The following is a 25,672-nucleotide window of genomic DNA, read 5'->3' on the forward strand; positions in this document are numbered from 1 at the left end:
AAGGTAACTTTTCCCTCCAGCAGTAATCGACGTACCCCTGATCAGACCCAGCGAGTGGCAGCAACACCTTTGTGAGCAAGAGTTCAAGGGCAAAGGTGTTACATAAGCCCAACTCAAGATATGTATTAAGTTCCTCAACTACTACAATATCAGAAATGAAAAAGTGGCTTCGGAGACCCAGTTTTTAAGCACACAATATTTTATACACACACAGAATGGGCTAAATGAGAATTCACAGTCGTAACTCTACCTATCCTGGGCATACAACTACTTTTCATTACTTCCATTACCCTTTTTCATTTCAGAGATTATGTTCTTTCCAAAGGTTACCTTTTCAAGCACGAGATTTCAAAGGCTCGTTCAAATTCACAAAAAGCATGCAGAAAAAATTACTCAAACCAGATACTTAGAGACTGCACCGAAGTCACATTCCAGAATCAACACCAATCTTACCAACCTAAGACTCACAGGCAGAAAAAAGACATTAAATTACTAGAGTTTCTCCAACACAGTTTGATCCATACCTGAGATTACATGAAGCATCAGAGAGCTATCAAAAGCCATGCCCTTCCCTCTTGTGCTAACAGCTCACTCTCTCTGAGCACACAGTCCACTTTAGCAGTGTCTGCCTTTAGCAGTGACTGTGACAGCACCATGGATAGCAGATTTTTTTTTTTTAAATTATTAAATACATAAACAGCTAGTCGATACATTTCAGAATCAATATACTATTGCTGACCAACCTCCCAACACTTTCACAGGTGCCTCTTTAAAGATCAGACACTTTTGGTTTGGTGCCTCAGAACCAGAGGGAGAGATGAAAATAGGATTTTATAGCAGGCAACATAGAGTACCTCAAAAAAGCAAGATGAAAAATGAATCTGGAAGCTAAAGCATCTGTATTACTTCACACAGACCTTGGAGTTCAGTGCTGTGATTTTTCATTACAGCACTTTGATAATGGCACTGGCTTACATCTTCATTCAAAATCAGGGACAACAGTTACAGGCAGCACCTAGAGCTAGTGACAGTCAAAGCCAGGTTTCCATAACAAACATGGTTATGTTCTAGGAAAAAAAGGTGTAGCAGAGGGGAAATTTCCTTATGTTCTGACCAAAAAAACTGGTTAAGCAATAGGACACTGAAAGAAAAAGGTCAGGTCTCCAAGTTCAAAGCTTTACTCTACAGGGTCCATTCTCTTACCCAACTCTCTGCTGAGCTAACCATCCACTTCTGAGTATCCTGCTTAAGTTTGCCTCTCTTGTTTCAGAACACATAACCAGCTTTCTTCCTACTATAAACCAGGCTTGATTCAAATTCAGCCTCCCAGATTGACTGGTTTCACTTCCCAGAACATGCTCACTGGTCAAGTTTGTCAGTCTTCCACTGAATTAACAGCCCTGGAGTGATGGCAGAGATGAATTATCTCCTTCACAAGTTCTTAGTAAGAGAGTCAAGAAGACCAAGTGTTTTGTCACCACATGAAAGAAGCATAGATACCATCAGAGTAGCATTCAGACTCAACAGGGTCTGTCAGGTTGTCCACCCCTATTTCAGATCACCATGTCTGTGATAACTGGCACTTCTGTTGTGTTGATGCAAAGTATTTGTAAATCCCCTACCTACACCTCCATTTTTCTTCTTGAAAGTTAATCCCTTTCCACACAAATTTACATAGATTAGTATGTGGATTTATCTGGAATACGTATATATACACACACAGAGAGGTACGCATACATGTGTGGATTTTTGTTTTGAAGAAATGGAGAAAATTATACTCTCAGTTATTTAAAACTATTTCCCCATTCAATTGGGAATAACTAAGAAAGTAGTAAGCATTTTTTAAAAAAGCAACTAACGGTCATTGAAGTCACAAAATACCCACTAATGCATACCTCACACCCATTACACCTATGGTGGAGTTTACTTTTGTTTACTGTCTACGTTAAGCAGACAGGAGCAGACAGGGAAAGAAAAGGAGAGCCAATATGATAAAGCAAAAGGGAAAAAGGTAGTACGCCTACGCAGATGAAGATACAGATCTAATCACCAACTCTACATGAACTTTTTTTAATTTGGATTAGAGTTCTATTTTGTTAATAACAACATCTTTGTTTATTCGCCTCAGAGGAAAAAAGCTGATGCAACATGCTGCAAGGGATTGTTTTCTGTTCATCTTCCATTACGCAGCGCATGCGCAGCTCAAGTGTGTACCTGTAGTGATACCTTCAGCTGGGAACTAATTTAATCCCACAGAAAGGGCACTTGAAATCCATTTAGGGTCTAGAGGAAAAATTACAACACCAAACAAAATGTTATATAAGTTCAAAATACATTAAACAAGACTAATGATAGTCATGGCAAAGAACATACACAAACATGGTGAAATACTTCAGAGACATAATTAAGAAAAAAATTTACGAGCAGTACATTTGTACTTCTGTAACAAAAAAAAGTAAGCACACATGGCTCCTGAAAATTACCATTAGCTATTGAATGGCATTAAAAGTCATCATCACAAATTTTTTTAAATACAATTTTATTTAATGCTATTGGAGCTCTTAAAGCTTTTTACTCCGAGCTGAAATATCCACTTCATATTAACCTCCTTCCTTCTTTTTAAAAAAAAAGCAGTGAGTAATTTAAGAAATAACAGTAAAAACTGTCAGTTATCTATATGATAAGGATGAAAATAAAAGACGACAAAAAGGAGTACTTTAAATTACAGTGTGGAGAAAGCAGAGATTTAGGTGAACTTCAGCCTACGTGAACCCTAATTGCTAATTTCTATTGAGTCTGTACCGACAGTGAACAAGCACCGTTATACTGTTATGGGAAATGAATGGGTTATTTAGTATTATTTCCATCTGGAAACTGACTTACCCATGGCATTTACTAATATTCGGCAGCAAAAGTGAATATGCAAAAGAAATTCATTGCTTTATTATTCCCTTCACCTGCAAGAAAACCTATGGCTAGTATAGGTGTGGAGTAGAAAAAAAAAAATTAAGTGTATTAGCATTTCAAGGGTTGTAAACTAAACGTACAGGAGTATGAACAGCTGAAACTATTAATTAAACTGAGAGGTTCATTCAAAAAAGAAAACCCCACCATGTGGTATTATTTGTTAGAAAGGTGAAACAAGGAGCTAGGAATGCCACTGAAATACTGAAAGATACTTAGTAGCACAAAAATTCAGTAAATTCTATTGCAACATAATTAAATGTCATAAGCCTGGCTAAATAGATGATATTGGGAAGCTACAGATAGTTTTCTATTTCTGTGTTACTTCTAGGTTAACATGAGAAAAGTCAAAGAAAGGGGGGGAGGGAGGAAAGTCAGTGTAGTCTCAAATTTGTACTTGTTCTCTCCCCTCATCAATACACCAACACTGAGTCTTTCCATTCATTTAACTGCATAATTTGCACACTCAAATGGAACAGTGCAGCAGTTCACACAAGGTAGGCCTAGTCAGCAAAGCTCTTAGCATAAGCCTGTGAACTTCCACCAACCACTTCTTTCAGTAAAGTAGATGAAATATGACCAAATATGAAATACATCTTGTTCCAGACAGTAGAATGAACTCTGCAAAGTTTTGTGAGCTTAAGGAAACAGAGGGCCAAATTATGCTGAGTTTGCTGGTCATCAAGGAGTGCAAGCGTGTCCAGATGCATCCTGAATGAGCACAGCCCCGACAAGAGCAAGTCAGAAAACAACAGTGCAAGCAAAATGGACCGATGACCAGGGAGATATTCTCTATCCAATCCTATAACCAATGAAACTAGAGAATATTCAATGGATCCCAGAGGAGGGACAGGGAGACACCACAGTTCACACAACTGGAGCCACAACTTCTCTCCTGGACACATCATCTCTCCTGTAGCACATGTATGTCATGCAATTTGTGAACTGCATGAACCGGACGAGTGGTTCGGTATCCAAATCCATTTACAATTTCCACAGTGTCATTTGATCTTAAACTTTGACAAAGAGCAAACCGTTTCCCCAAATATCTAGAGGCAAACGCAAGAGCAGTAACAGATGCTAGCCATGCCCTCTTGTCATTAAGTCAGCAGCCATGTGATGTCATGTTTATTCCCAATGCCACCTGACATTTTTCACTTCACGTAAAAATCACTTCGTTATCAATTCCTGAAGTAAAATTAATTAAGCACTCCTGCTGTGACACTGTCCTTTCTGCAATCAGAAGAGCTAAATACCTGGTAGAGCATTTCTTTAAAAATAAATAAACTATTTTATTACAAAGAAAGCAAGCAATTGATGTGAAAGTGGATCTTAGTTTGAGCTCTCAAGATAAATAAAACTGACAGAAAAAAACATGGTACCTCTTGCAATCTCCTATGTTTTTTGCCTAATTAATGTAATCAAGGTGAAGGAAGTGACATCAACCCAAGAGATTATGCTCTGTGGAAGAGAGCATAATCTGGAAGAGAGCATAATTTTTTTTCTTGTGGAAGAAAAAAAAAATCATTACGTAGTTTTACAAATTAGTTTTGTCAAACAATAGGATGGTATCTATATTCTTAATATTTGGTTTTCTAATATTATTGTCTGTTATTATACTTGACCACCATATTAAATGATTATATGAAATATTGCTTGTCCTCTTAAAATTGCCATTAAATGGTTGTAACTATTCTAATTTTCAAGTGCAATTTGAAAATCTGCATCAGGAACCTGTGCAGTAAATTCGTTAATTAACCACTCCATACTGCAGTTGTTTTCAGCTGTCTATCAACAGCTTGAAATCAAATAGATGTCTGGGCCACAAAAACCTTAATAAAAAAAAAAACCCAAAAGCCACCACACAACTGATTTTGCCCCCCCTGTTTACTCTGCTAAAGACCAAGACAAAAGGTGTTGCTTTTGCTGAAAGACAGTAAGGAAATATGAACAATTCATCACATACAAATGGCCACAGAAATACGTGCAAGTACTCCTTCTGAAAAACAGAAATAAAACAACAGCAGGCAAACAAACTTAAAATAGTCTCAATGGGCCTACTTAAACGTGTTGTACAGCGCTCTGTAAGAAGCTGTAATAAAAGCTAGTAGCCTTTTCCATGAACTCTTCTCTCACATTCCTTTCTTGAATATTTATATGGAAGAAAGCCCAAGAACTGCACACCCCATTCCTCCCTTCGCCACTGCCACCGCTCCAGCACCTGCGACGCTTAATGTGAACATGCTGCTTTGGCTCCAAAGAGATGCTTGTCCTTGGTAGGTCTTCCTGGGCCCTGAGACATTACATGTCTCTCCTGACTGTACATTAGTACTCAGCAAAATACAAATTTCCAAATGCATATTCCAGTACACTCTCCCTTTTTTAAGTATTTCTTTGCCATCAAGGTTTTAAACAAACCTGCATGAAGCATTGTTTCACTTGTATATACCTGAATCTCCAAACCCTCAGTTTGTTTACCATCATCAAAATCTACTATAACTTTTTTAAGTATAATGTGGTACCTCCTGGTTACACAGCCCTGCACAGTGAAATACACCATGTAAAATTTCCATTGACTTAGTACTTAAGCAACCAGATTTAATGTTTAGTGAAACGAGTTCTATCCTCCTACCAATTTAGAGTTTAAAAAAAAAATGGAAATTAGCTGGTATTAATTGTTTTACTAAGGCAGCAGAACTCAAAGGAATGCTTTCATAGGCATCAGGTCCAAAGCATGACTTCACAGGAGAAAAGGATCATATTAAAAATAATTGGGAAATTATCTGTCTTAAGACTCTATTAATTTCTACAGCAGTGCCCTGTGAAGTTTACTGGTAATCACAGCTTTGCCAGTTGATAAATACAAATAGCAACTTTTATCCCTATAAAATGTTGAGAAATTAAACTTCCATAAACAAACATTTGAAACTGTGGCCTTGTGGATGGTATCAAATAAATCTAATTAGTTGCATGCAATCTATAACATGCATATGTTTCAACCTAATTATATGTGGGCACAAGTATTTTTGCTATAAATATGTCAGTGACAAAAATACAGGTTATTGCAACCTTTAGATTAGAATTACTTATAGTTTTAACCAGTCACATGAGAGGGCAGTGACTTGTTCGGAACCAGAACTGCTGCACCACACATTGTCACAGGGAAGACGTGCTGCAACTTTCCACAACTTATCTCTTTCTGACTAATGATCATTCTAACAAAGGACATTCCAGTACAGTTTCAATACACCGTGACAGTGAAACATTTCTGGCATACCAATGGAACTCCCTGAAAAACAAGTAGCAATGGAGACATTTGATGATTCCATACTAGAGACAATAAAACCCATGAGGTTCCCTCCCCAATAACTGGGGTGGATCAATGGATATTTATTAGATAACAGCCATCATTCAATGATATATTAATGTTTGTCTTTTGTGTATCATGTACAATTTTGGTCTTCCCCTCTGTGGTCTTTGAGAACACAAAGAAAGTAAATGTAAATTAGCTATTAATGAAACTTACAATAACAGAAAAAGGAGGGAACAAACCAGGAAAGACTAGCAAGCAGTAGAACTGTAACATTGGAAAACTATGTATTTTTGAAATACAGAGATCAGCATCACAGGTTATGAATGCTAAAAGATCATGAGTTCACTGGAGAAAAAAAAACATACTCAAGTTTTTACTATGTATAAAGATGTGACCTCTGGCTCAGAAAAGAAAAAAACGTCAGCTGTTGGAAGATGGGAAGTATCCCTATTTAGTTTATTCTATGTACATAAAAGGACAGACATTTAATATATATTATTTTTTGCCTAAGCATCTACTCTTGGTCACCTGCTGAAGACAAAATAGCAGGTTCAATCAGCCCTATATGGTCATGTATGTTATTACTACCTTGTAACAGAGAAATCTTTCTTGGGTTCCAAGTACCTCCAAGTGTGTTGAAAACATGCAGGTGCTCAGTGCATACATGTACATTGATTATGTGCCTTCAAGGTGTAAAGGTTACATTACTTCCACATTACAGGATTAGTCTTAAGGGACCTACCAGAGTACTAAATTAAGCTACTCGTGTGGTAGCAGACTAATAATAGCGCTGAAACACAGAGCCACCAGTCTCTCACCCTTACCAGCAGTCAGGTTTCACTGTTCACCTCAGCACATTTTAAGCACATATGCATGCAGAATCCACAGTGTATCCTAAATTTAGCAAATGTAACCTATGGTCCTGCTTACTGTTATATTGCCAGCATAAGCAAAATTTGGCTAACACGATTCATTATAAGGCAGTGTCTCAGCACTAAAGCTTGAAATGTCTTAAATGGGAGATAAAAATGTCAAAAGGAAAACTTCGCAATCTATTCCGCACATACTACCAACCGTCCAGAATATGCAACTTACAGATAATTCCACACTGACTTACAAAAATCAGCCAGGTTACCATGTGGACTTCTTGCTTTTATAAAGCCTTTAAGCCATACACTTCTTATTCACCTGCGTCTTCACACTGGGAAATTATTCTATAATAGCATTCTAAAATAATTATATTCCTACCTTATAAAATACAAAGACGTATCTGAAAGAATGAAGCTTCAGAGTAGTTTTGGTTTCTCACAAATGCACAAGACAGAAAATACAAAAAACTGAAATTTCAGCTTTACATCCTTTAGAGATCATTAACAAGTAATTTAGTAACTCAACGAAATTATCAGCTTTTTATCTGTTAATACATATGTACCTAGTATCTTCAGTTTCTCAATGAATTCAGAAATTCATTTATAGCATGATTGTTAACTTTTTAATCCTTTAAATAGCTTTTTAATGTATCTGTCTCCAAGAACCTTTTTTCATTTAGATAACAGATCTACCCTTATTCTATGTATATATGGCAGATACTTTGTTCAAAGCATCTCCTCATAGCATTACAGCTGAAACTACTATCAATGAGAGAAAAGTTGCAATCTCAAATGCATGTGAGGATTTTTTTTTTTTTTGGTCAGCAATAAAGGAAGAAAAATCCATTTTGCATCCCAAACCAACCGGCATGGAAAGTGTTTTTGTAAATATGACATCATTGCCAGGTCAGCATGACACATAAGTGGAACTAGGCCATGGATCAGACCACATTTTGTCAGTTTATACTTTTACAGAAAGAAAACACATTGTATTTCTTATCAGAGAAATTTGAGAGAAACTACATTTAGAAAGCAATGTAGTATGTACTAGCTACGGTTCTGCTGAGAGATGGAGGGAGTATCTCTACTACAGACTTCAAAGAATTACTTTACAAGGAAGGCCATAGATTTTGCTTGTAAGTACACTTTGTTTATGGTGGGGTTTTATTTATTTAAACAGATTCACTGTTATTCCTGGAACTCTGCTGGAAGCTTTCAGGATATTAAAATATCAGTGGGTAATCTATTTAATAGCCAGCACAAACTTTCCTGGTGAGTAGCTGATCTGTTCTGCACCCTTTCCTCCAGTCTTTTCTTTGGTTTTTTTTATCCTCTCACCTTCATTCGGGTCACAAATTCACAGCAAACTGCACGGCTTTACTTCAGCTGAAAAACCTGCATTACAATGCTCAGCTTTCTACAATTGCTAGATATGAAGCTTGTTTACCACTATTGAGAAAGTTCCCAGAAAACAGAGTTACAGCTACAAACAACACATCAAAAGACAATGCTTTAAAACCATCCTGCATAGAACTACATAACACAGACCTAGGAGTAACAACTCATTATCAGTGCATTTTATCTGCACACATAGATCCAAATTCTTACACATGAAAGACAAGCCACACTTCATGAAAATTTCCACAACAGATAATTTTAACAGTTCATATAACAAAAAATTAATCCATGGAATGGGTTATTTAATCATGTTCTGAGTAACTAGCTTCAAATTAAATAGATGTTTCTCGCACCTAACTTAAATTCCCTTGCCAAAACAAGGCTGCAAAAGAAGTACTTGAAGAATAACTTCTGAGGCATTTTTTTTTCTGTTGTGACAATGGAGAACGCAATTTTTTCAGTCTGTTTACCTATTTCATACACAATGTGTTTTATTCTAGGAATACAGATTTTTATTTGTTTAAAAACAAATGAAATCCACTTCTTTTTTCAGTTAAACTTCTGAATTTCTTTTTTATCAATTTCACAGAAAAACATTCTCTGTAAGAGCATTATAGATCAAGACTAGTTCATGAATCTATTCATATTTCATGTTAATTAGACTTTGTACACAATCCCTTTCCCTGGTGTGCCTAGTACATGCGTCTCTCCTGAACTGCTTGTTATATGTGCTATAGTTTATATGAGCACTGCATCACTGAGACTGAAATAGGCATTTCAGAATGCAAAACTGCCTTTCTTCCTCTGCTGTATTTTATAAAGCTTCTACAACAAAAGCTCTATTTCCCTTAGAAAAACAAGGCACATAGTAGGTAAAGAATGTGCTAACTACTGACAGAGTTATCACACAGTAGGCTGGAATCCCTAACTTGTTGAATATATGTACGTGGCTAACATGCACGTCTGTGTATGACAAGTAGTGATCCTTACGCTTTTCTAATGAGGACCTCTGAGGCACCAAGTGCAGGAAAAACACAATGCATGGCTTTGAGAGTTCACTTCCCCCCGACTTTTCTTTATAGCCAGAACTGACTCTTCCACCTTTCTTCTTCAAGGTTTTAACTTTTAAATTCTGAGAATTCAGGTCTAACAAATTAATACAATAATTCTGTAACTTGCCACCTAAAATTTAAGACATTATTAAGACAGCCCAGTCTCAGCGTGGTTAAAAACACATACAAGGGACCTTTGAAGACAATACGTGGCTGTTCTCATTCCTGGTATTTTTCCTTCCAAGCCTTTAACTGCTCTACAAGTTCACTACAACCCCAAAACCAACCACACTTTCTGCAAATCAGTTATTAGCATTTCCAAAATCACTTTTAATGAATGAAAAAATACTGAAGTTCATTAATTTATTACATTTTTAGAATACTAAGCAGTTAAAGTTTACTGAAGATATACCAACAAATATCAAAATTACTCAAGCAGTAAAAATGTCCTACATGATTTAAGCAGAAAGACTACTATAGTAAAACTATCATACTTCAGAAAACAGAAATTAGCCTTTCTTAAATTCTACTGCTGGACCTGAGCAGCAGGGTTTTTTATTAATGTCCTTGAGAAACACTTGCACTTCCACAGATTTCTTGACCAAATGATGGTCTTAGAGCAAGCATGGATACATGTGGCATCCTCTACAACCTCAGTTTCATGCCTGGCACTAAAGGAGGCAGATAATCAGTGTGTATCTGTAGAAGTAATAGAGTCAGGAGGTACATAAACGGGTTTCTTATTTTGCATCCTTCTTCCTCAAGTCTCCAGTGGGGAAGACAAACTTGTTCTAGTGACATTTCAAAAGGGTTAATCAGTGCTAATTAAACCAAAATGAAAGGAATCACCTGCACATTAGAGCATTTGACCTGGATTCAGAATATATCAAAGGCTGATTTTGAAAGTTAAATCAATTTGTATAGGAACTGTGTGGAATAAATTATAATACACCTCAAAGCAATCAATGGATAAAGCTAGCAACTTCCAAATATCCCAGACCTCAAACTATTTCCCATCTGTCTCTGAGTATCATTTCAACTCACATACAGGCTACCTGTATTTTCTTTTCTGAAGCTGCAATTATTACAGTTCTTTATGTAATGCTAACCAAGATAATTTTCAAACTACTCAATCCAAATCCTTCTGATCAAACACCAATGCTCTGAATAAAATACTAACTTCAACTATTACACATGTAAAGAAAGCAAGCTCCAGGAATAACACATAGGATATCCAGGAAAATTGCATCTATCTGACCTGTCTCTCATTAACACCTTCCCTTAGAAATGTACCACAAAGCTTTTAAAGCCAGCCTCCTAAAAGAGACACAATTAAAGTGTACTACAGCCCAAGGTCTGCAGTACAATTCCTGCATCTGTTCAACCCTAAGTGTGAGGCACTCCTAAGCAAAGCGAGTAAAAGATGGTTTTGGTACAATGGTTTTTAAATACAAATTTGGGGGTGACATTCAGCTTCTGATCTAATTCTAGCAAATAAGCAGCATAATTGTTAGTACATCATACAAGCAGTACACCTATTTTACTTACTACAGTTTTTAAATATATATATATACATTCTCTGTGACTCACTGTTACAAATTACCTTCCACACAGCAAAGGAATAATTTACCTTATTGAAAGTAAGTGTGCTAAAACGCTATTTGAAATAAAATATGAAGAACTAAAATTTACAAACATTACCTCCTAATTGGAAGCATTGTTTGTTTTGGCTCCTTCAGAATGCTATTCTCATTGTAGTCCTTTTGTACTACAATGAATGAACTGGGTACCGACACTCTTGAAATAAGACACACACTCCCTTCAACAGGAGCAGGTGCTCCCCAACAGCTACCATTTGCACACTGCCTTCCTCATACAAAAAAATATACACAGGAACATACACACAAGTAATACTTAGGAGGCCTCATTTGTGGTTCTCCTGAACAATAGTCCAGCTGCAACGAAACTACATGCATCATTCCTAAGGTCAGTTTGGATACTTGCTTCCCTGTGTAACTATGAACATGTTATCTATAAAGTGTAACTATTAAGGAGTCAACTTCTGCAGTTAAGCCCTAGTATCTGATGCAAAACTGAATACAAAGAACACATGCACCTTTTCCCCCCTTTCCCCACTTCTTTTTTCTCCTAATACTTTAAATATAGCAAGACTGGGTATCCTCACCTGGTACAAACTGCCCCTGAACTTCAGGGCAGAAAAGCTTTTATTTCATTGGTAATTATATAGTTTGGTTTTTTTTTACTTAATCAAGAAAGTTTTTCTTATGCATTTACTGTGATCATTTTTTAAAATAATTCTAATATCATTTAAGAATAAAAAATGCATACATAGATATATAAAAAAGAATATAGACACATCCATAAATCTGTGCTAAGTGGCGATAATTTCAGGCATCAGTTTACTTAAACAATGCAAGGCTTTTTCCATCCCCGAGCTTGACATTTTACCCATTGGATAAATCCAGTTGGGAAGGAAAGGAAAAGATGAAAAATGGCAAGCTAACTCCTCACTCATTCTTCCTTATGGTACTTGAATTTATTCTGTTGTGGAAAAAAACCCCAACAATTTCAAAAACACTGAAAGATGAAAACAAACCAGCCTGCTTCACTTCTGTGTGAAACTGAGATATGATGACTGACTACCTAAACACGCAATCTAACTAAATGAAATTCCTGTAAGCCACAGAAACATTTGGTTACCCTACACTGAGAAGCAGCAGCTTCCTCTGGTTTGGATTCATACACTTCTGAAACTGAAAGGGCAAGGAGGGAAAGGAAACAAACATGCACATGCTGAATTCATCAGAAGACTGAGGGAGCCACCTGCAGTTTGCAGTGCTGAAACAAATACACTGTGGGTTTGTGGGGGTTTTCTTTCCTTTTATTTTGCCAAAGCAATGCATATAGTTAAGCGAGTACAAGGTATCTGTGCCTAACGCTTGAAATTCCTGTAATAAACTGAAGGTTGCTGTCTCAGGACTACAAATTCCTGTGTCACAGGAACTCTGGACAAAACTGAGTCCATGAAAACCTTGTACAAGTCTACATTCTCCGGTGAATGTCATCTGGGCTCCTTAGCATACCAAATTCAGATCCATTTGTTAAAATCACTAATCCCTTTTCCTTTTATTTATAAGTACCGAATGTAAACAAATGTAAACAGTTTTCCATCAGGTATAACCTAATTCCTTGGCTGCTACATATCTCCTCGCTAAGAAACAGCTGAAAAGTAATACAAACAAATCTTATTTCTCCCCACTAAAAATGTTTCAGTCTGTCAAGCACAAAGGAAGGGCCGATGAAGACTGATGTGCATTTCATACTGTCATTTGTCAGTCCAGAATAACAGTGAATGTAAGCTTTTTAATACTCACAGAGGTAGAATGAATCTTTAAATATTACATCACTTTGATGCCAGAATAAAAAATTTAAAACTGCACTGAATGCATGCAAGCCTAAATATTCCTAGGAGAATGTTTGAAGCTAAAGCACTCATTCCAAACAGAGAATGAACACTACCTGCTTCAGCAGACTAACTGGTCACAGAGGGGGTTAAAAATAATAAAAGTGATGTCAGAAAGACATACCTGTTAACTAGGAGGGCAAAGGGGAAGGAACAAAAAGTTAACTGAATCAACAGGATCTACTGACCGACACTGAAATTAGCCCGTCTTTCTTACTTCCTCCCTCAGTATCTGACAGAGGTGTGAACAGAAAAAACCGTCTAAGTTACTCTAGAAATTTTTAAAAACGCTGCAAAATAACACGCTATCTTTTAAGAATAGGTGGTCTCACAGAGGAAAAATAAGACACACGGGTTTCTCAGATCAAAAATCAACCTGCTTTTTGTCACATCTAGAACACAAAAGACAGCTTTAAGATGCCCTTCCTGACGAGGTGATTTGCTGGTCAGATCTAAATTCCCTCCTTGTATACAGGTACATTGCACAACTGACATTAGAAGGTACAGTAAGGTTCAAAAGACTCTATTGTGAACATTCAGTGGCCCAACTGGTAGCAGCATAAGGTAGCAGCCTTAAAGAAAACTCACTGAGGACTGCACATGGGTGTTCTACATGTGAACATAACATGAACATCTTCTGCATGAAGTTAAAGACTATTTATTTGCACATAGATATTACAGAATTAACATGTTAAGAGTATCAACAAAATGTGTTCAAAGAAGAACACAGAAAAAAGAAAGGGCAGATGATAAGTTTATGTTAGAGTGCTCGTATCAATGTATCCGGAATAATGGCGGGTTTTTATTAGACTTAAGACTTATTAAAGTACAAATAAGAGCTGATCTGTCTGTATAAGAGCTGTAATACTTACTGTTCCTGAAAACATCAAGTGCAACACCTGCATACATCTATCATACATCTTATGTACGGTAATAGCCAGTCCCATTGCTATTTCTGATGCATTTAAAAGAATAGTTTACTTCATAATGCTTACAATGAATTCATTTGGATAATCATTGTTGTCTGCTTACAGTTCTGCAGAAGAAGTACTGAAGTGTTTATAGTCTAACCTTCATAGCCTATAAACTACCACCTGTAAATATTATTAATAATGTTGACATAAGAGAATGCCGATATCATCACTCTAGTTAGTCTTATTTAAATATCACCTTTTTCTTAACCTCATCATGTCATATGTTGTGTTTTCTTCAGAACCAGTGTTGTCTCCTGGGACTGTTCCATGGCCTTTTTATCTGGTTGTTATTGCTCTTTCTTACATTTCTCCAAAAACCTTTCCACACTACATTCAGTAGCCCATTTTCTCCTCAACCAACAACACAAGTTTAAATACCATAAATCCTGGCACTGACCCAAAATATGAACAAGTTAAAACTAAAGTTTAGTTAATCCTATCAATGTCTTAGTAATTTTTCATTATTACTAATGTTTTAAAAGTGAGTTACAGGTGAGTCCTAAAGCTCCCAGCGGGAGATATCAAATCTAGGACTGGACATTCAATGAAGTTTTCTTATCGTAATTACTAAAACAAGACCATATTAACATAAGATACATAATATATTTCATATTACATTATTTTCTACTATCTAAAAATAGAAAACTGAGTATTTTGTTCATCCTTTGTTCAGTTATAATTTACAGGCAAGTTTATGTTTTCTTCTGTCCTTTCCCACTCCAACTCCCATGATGTGAAAAATCCAACTCAGCTATTAAAACCTTAGTTCGATTTTGAAAATATATCAAAAATGATTGAATTGTATTTTAAAAATCTAATCAGAAAGAAGCAACAGAACCCTGATTGAAAAGTTTTTCCCTTGAGGTAAGTTGGATGGATAATGAATTCTGTACTGGAACAATCCCAGTAGTTACAGACTATTATGTACTAATTACTACCTTTACAGATCTACTGTACACATAATTAATTTCTTCAGAGCACACTATCATTCTTGACTGGCAAAATACACAACCTAAATTACAAGAGCCAGAAATTAACATGATCCTTTAGGGAGAAGGCATTAACTTGCTTTGTAGTGTTTTGCAATTAGACTATCAATCAAACAGTGAAAAGTGATTTTGATAGCAGCAGGCCAGATATACTGAGTATTGTCACATTATTACAAAGTTATCTGAGGCCCCAAGCATATGATGTGTCACAACTTATCTACAGAGCCATAACATTTTAATCCTTTACTTTTACCTGCTAGAAACTCTTCATCATACAATTATATATATATTTAATAGTCACAGAATTAAACACCAACACAGGAGTTTCTCAATCCATGTTCCACTGCAGACATCATGCTCATGGTGTTCTTTTCCCTTACATCAGTAGCCAAAAAAAAAAAAAAATTTGATGCCAAGTGAAGGGACAAAAGCAAAATTTAGAAAATGTTCTAGCAGCACAACACAGTATTGACCTGCTTAAATGATTTGATTTGAAGGAGTTGCTATTAAGTAGATTTTTGTCAAGAACAGTTTAAACACTTCACTGTAGCTGGATTTTGACTGTGAGGGGTGTTTAAGACATTCTGCAGAAATACCAACACACATATCCCAACCCTGCCAAAAAGCAGTAGCCTAAGCTTCCAGAGATGTATAACCAGACTGGATTAATATAATAAGCATACGTTATTGTTCAACTTCATTACAATAATTTCCCTCACTAGAAATTATTATGCATTTAATCAAAAATGTGTAATTTTTTTTAGATCTAGATTTTTGATACTGGCACTATCTAAAGACATCACAAAGAAGGCATTTTTAGTTGACAATGTACTTCATCATTTCACTGTGCATTAACAGCAATTAATGACTTAAGATCACATAATAGACTCACAAAGACAAGATGTATTTATCTGATCACTTGAAACTCCTCTCTCCGTTAAGAAATACTGCAGGGTGAACATTATGAAATCCAGCTAAGGAGGATGGTTCATTGACTTTATTTCACATTTTCTTTACACTCCATAAACTGGAAACGATTTTTTTTTTTTAATTAATAAAACACTTATGTGATCACACAAAGCTTAAAATTAATCATGTTTTAAAGAGGAAAAATGACCTCACTATGTAAAGGTTATCCTCCTTGTTAAAAAAAAACAGGTAAGATTTAACTGTTTTAAAAATACGAAGATAAGGTAAAGCTAACAATGTCTCCGTAGAATTTCTTCCTCCTGCTATTAAAATATCAAAACAGAAATCAACCCGTGATAAGATTATTTTGCAAACGAAATACTACTGAGCCTGAAATTTTCAAGTCGTGACTCAAAACCTTTAACAAGATGATGCATGTTTTCACCGGCAAAATCACTGCTTTCACTTTTAAGCAATGCATGATTCACAAAACAAACTGAAAAATCTGGAAGATACCAGGTTCTTTCTTAGAATTAACCAGGTCAAAAGAAAACAAGCACCTGATTGGAAACTTGTACCATCATTACTCTTTTCCTCTGTGCAGCACCACACGGAAACATGGATCTATGTGCTTCACAGCTACCCACAGTGCAGTAACTGCCCAACTTGGTAACAACCACCAGAGTTGCCCATTCGTTTTCAAGTGTGCCTGATCTGGAATATCATTTAATTGCCAAAATGGTCTGTGAAACTGTAATTATTGTTTCCATTTCTACATCTGCAAGCACAATTCCAAGTTTAAAACACTCATCTAAGATATTTAATGAAAATTTGAAGCCCTAGAGTGCATTTGTCAGAGGCCCTTAAAAGGTGTTTGGATCGTCTATTTCTCTTGAAGAAAAAGGAAGAGAATTCTTCCACACTGTACTGAGGCAGTGATAATCAGATCCTAGTTAACTTGGTTCAAATCCTAAGATCTCAGAATCCTGTTAAGTCTGAAAGGGAATACCTTTTAATGTTTCCATTACTTCCCGTACAACAGATGTCTTTATAACTGTGCTCAGTAACTGATTTCACAGACTAAACACTGTAGTTTGACTCTTAGGGATGGTCTGAGCCCAATTTAATAAGTTCTATGTATTCACAGGGTATCAGTATTAAATATGTAATAGTACAGCAGCTAGTAAAGATTTAACCTTATGCATACTTTTTAAAAGAAAATTTGGATCGAAGTATATTTGAAGTAAAATCACTTTATCAGTCAGGGAACACTGCTTTTTGCTCCTGGTACTCTGTGATTAAACAATCTTATGTTTTACAAGCAGCTAACTGATGAAGGTAACAATTCATTAAGTAATGAAAACTGTGCTTCAGAAGTGCCCAATTATGACTTGCTTCCCTCGCCCCATGCCACTCCCCACTTCAGGTGTCCAAAAGTACCACTTCCCTTCAGCTTTGGTTGCCCTCTTTGAAAACAAGGCAGTACTCAGACAGCAAGGCAGAACACGGTTTAGTGTCAACCAACGTTAAGTTTGTCTCGGAGTATCTTAAAACTGTTGAATGTGGAAAACACCTAAAGTTTCATTCTCATTGTGCCAGAGAATCATGATTGGAATGTAGAGGTTTAATCAAATTTGACTGCTGAAACCGATACGGAATTACAAATTTTTCACAAGTGTGTATGCTATCATTTGGTTTACTTCAGTTACTATTCCCACTGGCATTCCAAAATGCCACGAAATACAAGACAGTAAACACTAAGCCCTCACAATTGCTTTTGGCAATTGTCAGTTTTCTTCCACTCATCCATTTATTTGTTTAACATGCTGACTCTGCTCTCAAGAGAATATAAAATGCATTTCTATTTGTCTTTCTACAATTCTCCTGTAAAGCAGAAGAGAAATTTGATCCTAGGTTATGCTTGAAATAGGTATTTGGGGGATTAATGAGCTGCCTACAGCTGTTAAGGCAAAAGGTGAGGAAGAATGGTGAACAGTCTTCCCATCTTTTGTTATGGCACCTTATTTTCTAAAACCATTAACTGAGAACAACGTAAAAACAAACTGGAAAATACCTGCAAGGCTATAAGCACAGAAAGCTATTTAGAGAATTCCTGTTTGTAGTTTTAGAACAGTGCAACTCTGCCCTTCGAATGAATTTCCTTTCATACAAAACTGACAGCTATGCCAAAATTTCAAGAAGTTTTTTTAGCATTTTTAATGAAAAAGCTTTTCAGGAATTCAGAAACATTTCTTCAGATTTCTGATGAAAGAATTTTGTTCAAGGCAGAAGCTTGTCATTTTCATTAAGAAGGGTCTCATTTCCATTGTGTTAACTGCTGCCAGGGGATCTTTACCTTAAAGGTTTCCTGTCTTGCTGTCACACTAAAACCAGTGACAAAGTAATGCTATGAACCAAGAATCTATCAAATTTCTGTATGGAAAAAGGTATTGAATTACTGCAGATGATGCCTTTTATTACTGCATGTAGTATCTGAACATTCAGAGCAGAAGTGGGAAGCAGTGTAAAAGCAGAATACTAATGGCTCAGATCCAGTGACGACAGAGAAGAGCAAGGGCTCTGACTGAAAGAACTGTATACTTATCTCCTATGAAAAACACAGCTACGATTAACTCTTTGAAGAGGTTTCAAAAGAACACAGAAACCTATTCAGAAATAACTCAAGGAATCTACTCAAGAAATAGTTCAGCAAAGTTATGGTCCTCTGAGAGACCTTCCTTAACCTGAATTAATTTTTCAACCACTCTATCAGTATAAACTGCTGTTCTTATTCCTGAAATTCAGGCAACAGCCAGGATACCACAAACCTCTATGTGCAACACAACTTAATGCTGAAGTAATAAAACCCTCAAGTGGCAGAAGTGAGAGGATCCTAGTAGTTCAAATGAAAGCAGAAGACTCCCTATGGTTAAAATACAAATAATCAAATGAATTGTTAATTCTCAAAGCCTTAAAGTTAAAAAACATCAGCATAAAAATGTGTACAGTCAGTACACACTTCAAAATCTTAATTGTGTGTTTGCTTATTCAGATTTGGCCTATGAACACTTGATATATCTGACTCCATCAACCTTCAAGAACTGCACTTCCCTAAAGCATATTGTATGCTAACTAGTTGATAAATGGACACAATATTTGCCTCTAGATCAGGAATTCATTCTTTCAGTATCTATCACTTCCTGGACTCGAATTTGTTGGGCTTCCTCATTAGCTCCTGAGTAAGTTATTATTGAACCATACTTCAACAGTACTTGCTTCTTTTCAGTGCGTGAAACAAATTACTGGTAAATGGCCACATATGAAGTACTGATCAATAGACCATTAACCACGGATAACAATGAGAAGACTTGAAGAGGCTGTATGCAGCTTCAGAAGTACTCAAAGACTATCTGAAAGTCATGAAGAGATGAGGACGGTATTAAAGTATCAAAATGATACCCAATATTCAGTTATTACCTGCATTCCCATCTCAAGATAGAAATATTATCATATCTCCTATTGAAGGAATTAAGTGTTTGAGAAATCAATGGGTTTTATCATCTAAAACCGATCGCAGAAGAGCAGCTTCACTTATGCTTGACCGAAAGCTTCAGCATAGCTTTTATTCTCACTGTATTGTTCTCTCTAGTAGTCAGACAGACCCATTGCACACTGTGTTCCAACACAAATTGGTAGGCTGATACTTTCCCCAGAGTCTCATGCAAACAGTTTAAACAGTATGCACTAACATGTTCAACCCTTTGAAAACTTACATCATTCACTAATGACGGTAACAATGCAGTTTAACTGTATATAAGCTTCTGAGGAAAGTACTTCTTAGATTACACAACAAATATTTAAATATTAATCAAAGCAGTATATTTAAAGACTTTTATTTTTTCTTAAACAAGAGCTGCATATGGTATTCAAAAAAAAAAACCCAAAACACAAGAACTTTGGAAATAACGACTGTTTCAACCCACATATTCTAAAATCATGACAGTAGGCATATTACAGTTGTGATTTTGTGATTCAACTGTATAACAGATACATTCCAAACCTTACTTGTATTTGTAGGAGATTTTGATTTAGCAGACTGATACAAACAAATAAGTTGCTATTACAAATCAAAACCTTCATGTGTGTAATATATAAAAGCCCCTGACAACTTAGAATTCCTTCATCTAGGAATATCAATACTGATGACTATGACTTTAGGATTAGAATTTAAATTTAATTATAATTTAATCTGAGGAAAAATTGCATCTGTCTGCAACATACCCAGCACTTTTAAGAAGTATTATCACAAAAGGTTCCTCCCCTCATGCTGTAAAGTGAGGGAGGAGCAATTCTTGTAATAGTCTGCTATGCTTAATAAAATAATACATTTTACATCATCTGCCTGCTATAAAACCATTACATGAATTCCATGGTACTGCACAAAGCATAAAAGTGTCATCGCACAGTTCTAAACTTAATAAAAGCATAATGCAAAGTAAAATAAGAATGTACCTTTCATCTGTGTTCCAAAGGTAAGTGCCAATTTTGCAAACAGTTCTGGATTTTCGAATTTGTCTTCTTCAGCTTTTACCCAAAAGCTGTTTTCTGCTATCTCTTGAGGCTGTATCTGAAAAAAAAAATGACAACTCCAAAGTTAACAGCTAGCATTCCCAATAGTCAAGTCAAAGTCAATGCTACTAGACTTCTGTGATAACTGGACTGAATTAAGTTTAGGGATGTTCCAGGAATTATATTCTCTTAAAGACACTTCCTAAATAAAACACAAGCAGATGAACTGCCCTCTATCTACACAATTATTTTTATTTTATTTCTCCCATTCAACAAGTTCTCCAAACAGTCTTGGTAACACCTCAGCTTCTGGTTTTGAACGTGTTCCAGCTTTCATCCAGTTGCTTTCCAGACAGTTCCCAAATTCTTCACCACTGATTTGCATCCCTGCTACTTGAGAACTGCGGAATGAATAGTGTTTCTTATACTACCAGAGAATGGAACACCTTATTTGCAAATCATATGTCAATGTGGACCTTCTAGTGACTTAATACTAAGTCTGTAGGAAGAATTATCTTTTTAATAACAGAAATAATTTTTTAAATTACTTTTTTTTTTTTTAAACAACATTTTTGTATTTCAAATGTAAACCCAGATTTCATGAAGAGTACCTTATCTGACACTGGCTATATTAAAGAAAGAAAGAAATTACTAAATAAATTATTTAAGAAAGAAAGAAAATAAAGAAGCAACCTACCTGGAACCACCTAAAATAAACCTGGGGGAAAAACTGGAATGATCTCCAAACACAGCCCAGTGCTGCTGCCCTAAGACCCTCCTCCATCTTTACACACACTCTTAAAACTGAAATTCCCTTGTGTCTGACAGGATAGATCAACTATGTACGAACTGGATGGACTTATGATCCTGTGTCCTAGCAATACTGTGAAAACAGACTACAAAGGCTCGTTACTGCTGTGTAACGATGGGATTCATTTCAGAGGCTTCATACTGAAAATACGTAGCATCTTCAGCCAGGAAAAACATCTGGCATCACATGTCATCCGGCTCCATCCAGGACAACCTGGTAACACCCAACTTTGTATAAAGATGTGTATCTACATCCATATGAATTTCCCAACAATTTTATCAGCTGTGAAACATCCTGAAAAAAAGTTGTACTATTTCAGAGTGAGATTTAATTTACATGTTCAACAGTTGTCCAATGTTAAATTGCACCTTAAGGTCAGCAGTAACAATCTGCAGACACTTAACAGTTTACTTCCATCAACATTTTTGATTTGACTAAGTTCTTGGTACTAACACACTACTGAGATAAAATATGGTTTTCAAGGAAAGTGTCAACACTAACTGGTAATAAAAAGATTTAGTATCTTGACAAACAAGTAGCAGATACCCAGTCCAGCTACACTGAAGTCAAAGCTAGAGCTCAAACCAGACAGCATGCAACATATAAAGGTGCTCCTTTGATTTGCTTTGATGATTTGGTGATCTCTGTATTTTTTTTCATACAGGGAACCTCAATACACCTATCACGTTTTATACAACTAAACAGCTGCCAACCACAAACTGTTTTTAAGATGTGGTGGATTAGTCTTGATGATAGATGCAATTATCTAGTACCCAATATTTATTTCCTTTACATGGAAGAACAGTGGCTATACTGATCAAAATGGGATTTTAAAGCAACACGTACACTAACACACACCCGGATACTCATATAACTTCTCTTGTCACAAAATGACCAACTATACTGAGAGGCAAGTAATAACTAGGAGATGCTCTTACTGGTCAGTTTGCAAATCAGAGATTGTGCTTGCAGTTTACTGCTCAAGTAAATGTTTATATTGTAAGATGTTTTACAAACTGAAATCTGATTAAATACAGCCATGCTAAGACTGTGCAGAAGCTCACAGTCATTGGTAGTAAGTGGGGCCCAAACATTTCACTCGGGCAGTCGCACAGCTCCTCCCGCAGCCATAAGCCTGCCCTACCGCTTCACTAACCTGAAACAACCAATAAACATCTCAGAGATTAATAACAATACGCAAGCACTGTTACTGCACAGCCACCAGCATTCTCTGAACTTAGAAGAACTACATTACATACCACAAACTTAGAAGGTTTCTACCTGAAATAGCATGCTGTTATCTATGCTCAAACAGAGTTCGGATATCTCCATGTCACTTAACGCTAAGTAACAACTCATGTTCCCTGTCCATAATAGAATGGTGCCCCAGGTTCCCATTTGGTTCATCTCAGTTTTTCTCTCTGCTTTGATACAGACCAACAACACAATCAGATCTCTGCAGAACTATGAAATTCAGTGAGCATTCAGCCACTGGTCAATACTCCACATACGTTGGAGGAGTCAGAGATGTCCTCCCAAACTCTCCCCAGAGGACAAGGCAGAAGAGAAGGAAAACACGGCAGACACCTACTGCCATCTCCTGCTGTCATTATGTAACTCCACTGAGCTTTGCACATACGCTCAAAGTCATCTATCACTCAGCAGTGTGCAAGCCCCAGACATTTCTAAAGGAATTTTATATTGGAACTACACCAGTTTGCCGTGATACCCATCAGCCAAACATCAAAACTAAAGTTCTGTCAACAAGAATACAGTATCAATTATATTTGTAAAGTAAAGGAGAGAGGACGAACATCAGCTTAACCCTAATAGAGCCATGACTAACTCCAGTTTAATACTAAGCCACATACTACTAAATCAAATGCAGTAATAACTACACAAAACTAGATAGCTAAATTTTAGCAAAAACTACTTCAATGCTTACAATAAAAACTGCTGTTTAATAACACATACTAAGTGTGTTATGTAGTATAACTAGCATTGATGGGCACGTAAGGCAACAAAAAGTCGAAGGTCCTTTCCAACTTCCACAATATATTGCAATGGTAAAAGAAATGTGAACACAAAATAACTGGCCTAATTTCTTATTTAGATGCTTTAATTTACAGTAAATTACTGTATTTATTTGGAGGACTGATCTTAAAACTATTCTTAACTGCATGTCAATATATCTGCCTTTAAATAAAAAATGTTAGTAGTTTAAGACTGTATATTTACAATCGTGGTAAGGACAGAGTTATTTCTTTTAAGGAAAAATTCTTTCACCAATGCCTTCCCCCTTTCTCTTTTTAAGCTAGTCAAGTTTCTAAGTTTCGTGCAAAGCTTTTAAAATGAAACTAGATAATCCAATGAAGTGTCACCTTAGCAGTTTCACTCACTCTTAATTTTTAAAAGAAATTCATAGAAGACATAACCAAAGCAAGCATGCACTGTTCTGCTGAGGAGTTATCAAAGCTAAAATTACAGTATCTGAACACCTGATCCACTTTCAACCTGCCTCCAAGCAAGCAAGAAAAACTACCCCACACTATGGCTCCCACAGCTTGCTTAACCCAGAAGTTGTGCATTGCCTTCCAAAATTCCATGTACCTATTCAAATAAATTTTTCCTGCATTTCATACCTAGAGACTCCAGTAAAACCTCAATACAACTCCTTTCTCAACATCTTTCCTCATTACTCAGCCACAGCTTACCCCACAGCATAAGGTGTCTTTGAAAACCAACACTAACAATCACAATCACAGCATCAAGTGTTTCGAATAAAGAACAGAACTAATTCCCCAAACTTCGTGAGTACTATTAACAATCTAATGTAATCCATAGCACATTACCTCCTCCTTCCTCCAAAGCCACTTTTTATCAATGGGAATATAAACCGTAATACCTTTGACCAGTTGATTCTCTTCATTGTGACTTCCAGCTTATACTTTTTTTTCTCCTTCATCCCATGTGGTAATGCTGGTATCACTGGAAAGGGAGCAAAAGGAGCACCTCCAAAACCTGGTGGCATTGGAGGCCCACCAAAAGGTGGTGGCGGAGGAGGAGGTGCTGCTCCCCCAGGCAGTGGAGGAGGAGGTGGAGGTGCTGCTCCCCCAGGCAGCGGAGGAGGAGGTGGAGGTGGTGCTGCTCCACCAGGCAGCGGAGGAGGAGGAGGCGGTGCTGCTCCGCCAGGCAGCGGAGGCGGCGGTGGAGGAGGAGGTGGTGCTGCTCCGCCAGGCAGCGGAGGCGGCGGCGGTGGTACTGCTCCACCAGGTAGCGGAGGTGGTGGCGGAGGAGGAGGAGGTATTGCTCCACCAGGAAGCAGAGGAGGAGGTGGAGGTGCTGCTCCTCCAGGTAGCGGAGGTGGTGGAGGAGGTAGTGCTCCCCCAGGTAGCGGAGGTGGTGGAGGAGGAGGAGGTATTGCTCCACCAGGAAGCGGAGGCGCTGGAGACGATGGTGCATTGTCACTTGGCAGGAGTGGAGGTAATGGCCCTGCTTCTGTTAGTTGACCTGTCAGGCCTGGACCCTGAAATATAGAAGAGGAATTCTTTTCATAGGGAAAGGGAAGGAGGTTTAATATTGAACTAACTAGGATGTCTTGTAGTCAACTGTACCTCAAGAAAGTGAGAAATGCAACCATTCTCCTATTTAAATGAGAAGCAATAACAATAGATTATATCATGTACCATAAAACTGCCAAGTAAACTGAATAACCTAGCATTTTTATAAAAACAAATTGTTTCCATTTTAAAGAAAATTTAATAGCAGCAGTAACATTTAACTGAACAGAACAGCATTTTATTTGTTACCAATGCACAAAACATTTATCCCACTTAGGATGTCCTGGCAAGCTGGGGCATCGGAGATGGCAGTAACCACACTGAATTTTAACGACACTAATCTGCTGGTGGAAATTTCTGCACAGAAAACCCTGAAGCAGCTACTGCAGTGCAAGAGGTTATGGGACCACAGTCGTTCAAAACTACCCTAACATCCTGGGGGGCAGAGGGGGTGGAATAAATTATAAAAAGAAAAAACATTTTCTTTTAAATCTGTCTGCAGTTGTTTCTGTGATAATAGGAAGAAAAAGCAATTGCAGTATCCATTCCAATAGGTTTCAAAAGAAGCACTGAAGAGAAACAACAGCATGTTAAACCATCAGGGAGCTTTCAGTAGTTAGAACATGATCCTAGCCTGGTACAAATTCCCCAAATACTTGTCCTTCAAAACAGTCTGTTAAAAAGCAGCATCAAGAGTTACGCACAAACCTCCACAGGAGCTCATATTCCACTTCCTCTACTAATTTTTTATTATAAAATTATTCATTTAATATTTGTATC

General features: G+C 36.8%; 1 protein-coding gene across 1 annotated transcript in view; it reads right to left on the reverse strand.

Annotated features, from left to right (window-relative positions):
- DIAPH2 (diaphanous-related formin 2) overlaps nt 1-25,672 on the reverse strand; it is a gene marked incomplete at both ends in the record, with an annotated part of 136,788 nt that overhangs the window by 92,572 nt on the left and 18,544 nt on the right. The window contains 2 exons of the mRNA XM_010159202.1: nt 20,465-20,579; nt 24,238-24,858. Coding sequence (XP_010157504.1) covers nt 20,465-20,579; nt 24,238-24,858 — 736 coding nt within the window. The remainder of the gene's footprint in view (nt 1-20,464; nt 20,580-24,237; nt 24,859-25,672) is intronic.

The sequence above is a fragment of the Eurypyga helias genome, unplaced genomic scaffold (assembly GCF_000690775.1).
Source record: "Eurypyga helias isolate BGI_N326 unplaced genomic scaffold, ASM69077v1 scaffold7239, whole genome shotgun sequence".
Lineage (NCBI taxonomy): Eukaryota > Metazoa > Chordata > Aves > Eurypygiformes > Eurypygidae > Eurypyga > Eurypyga helias.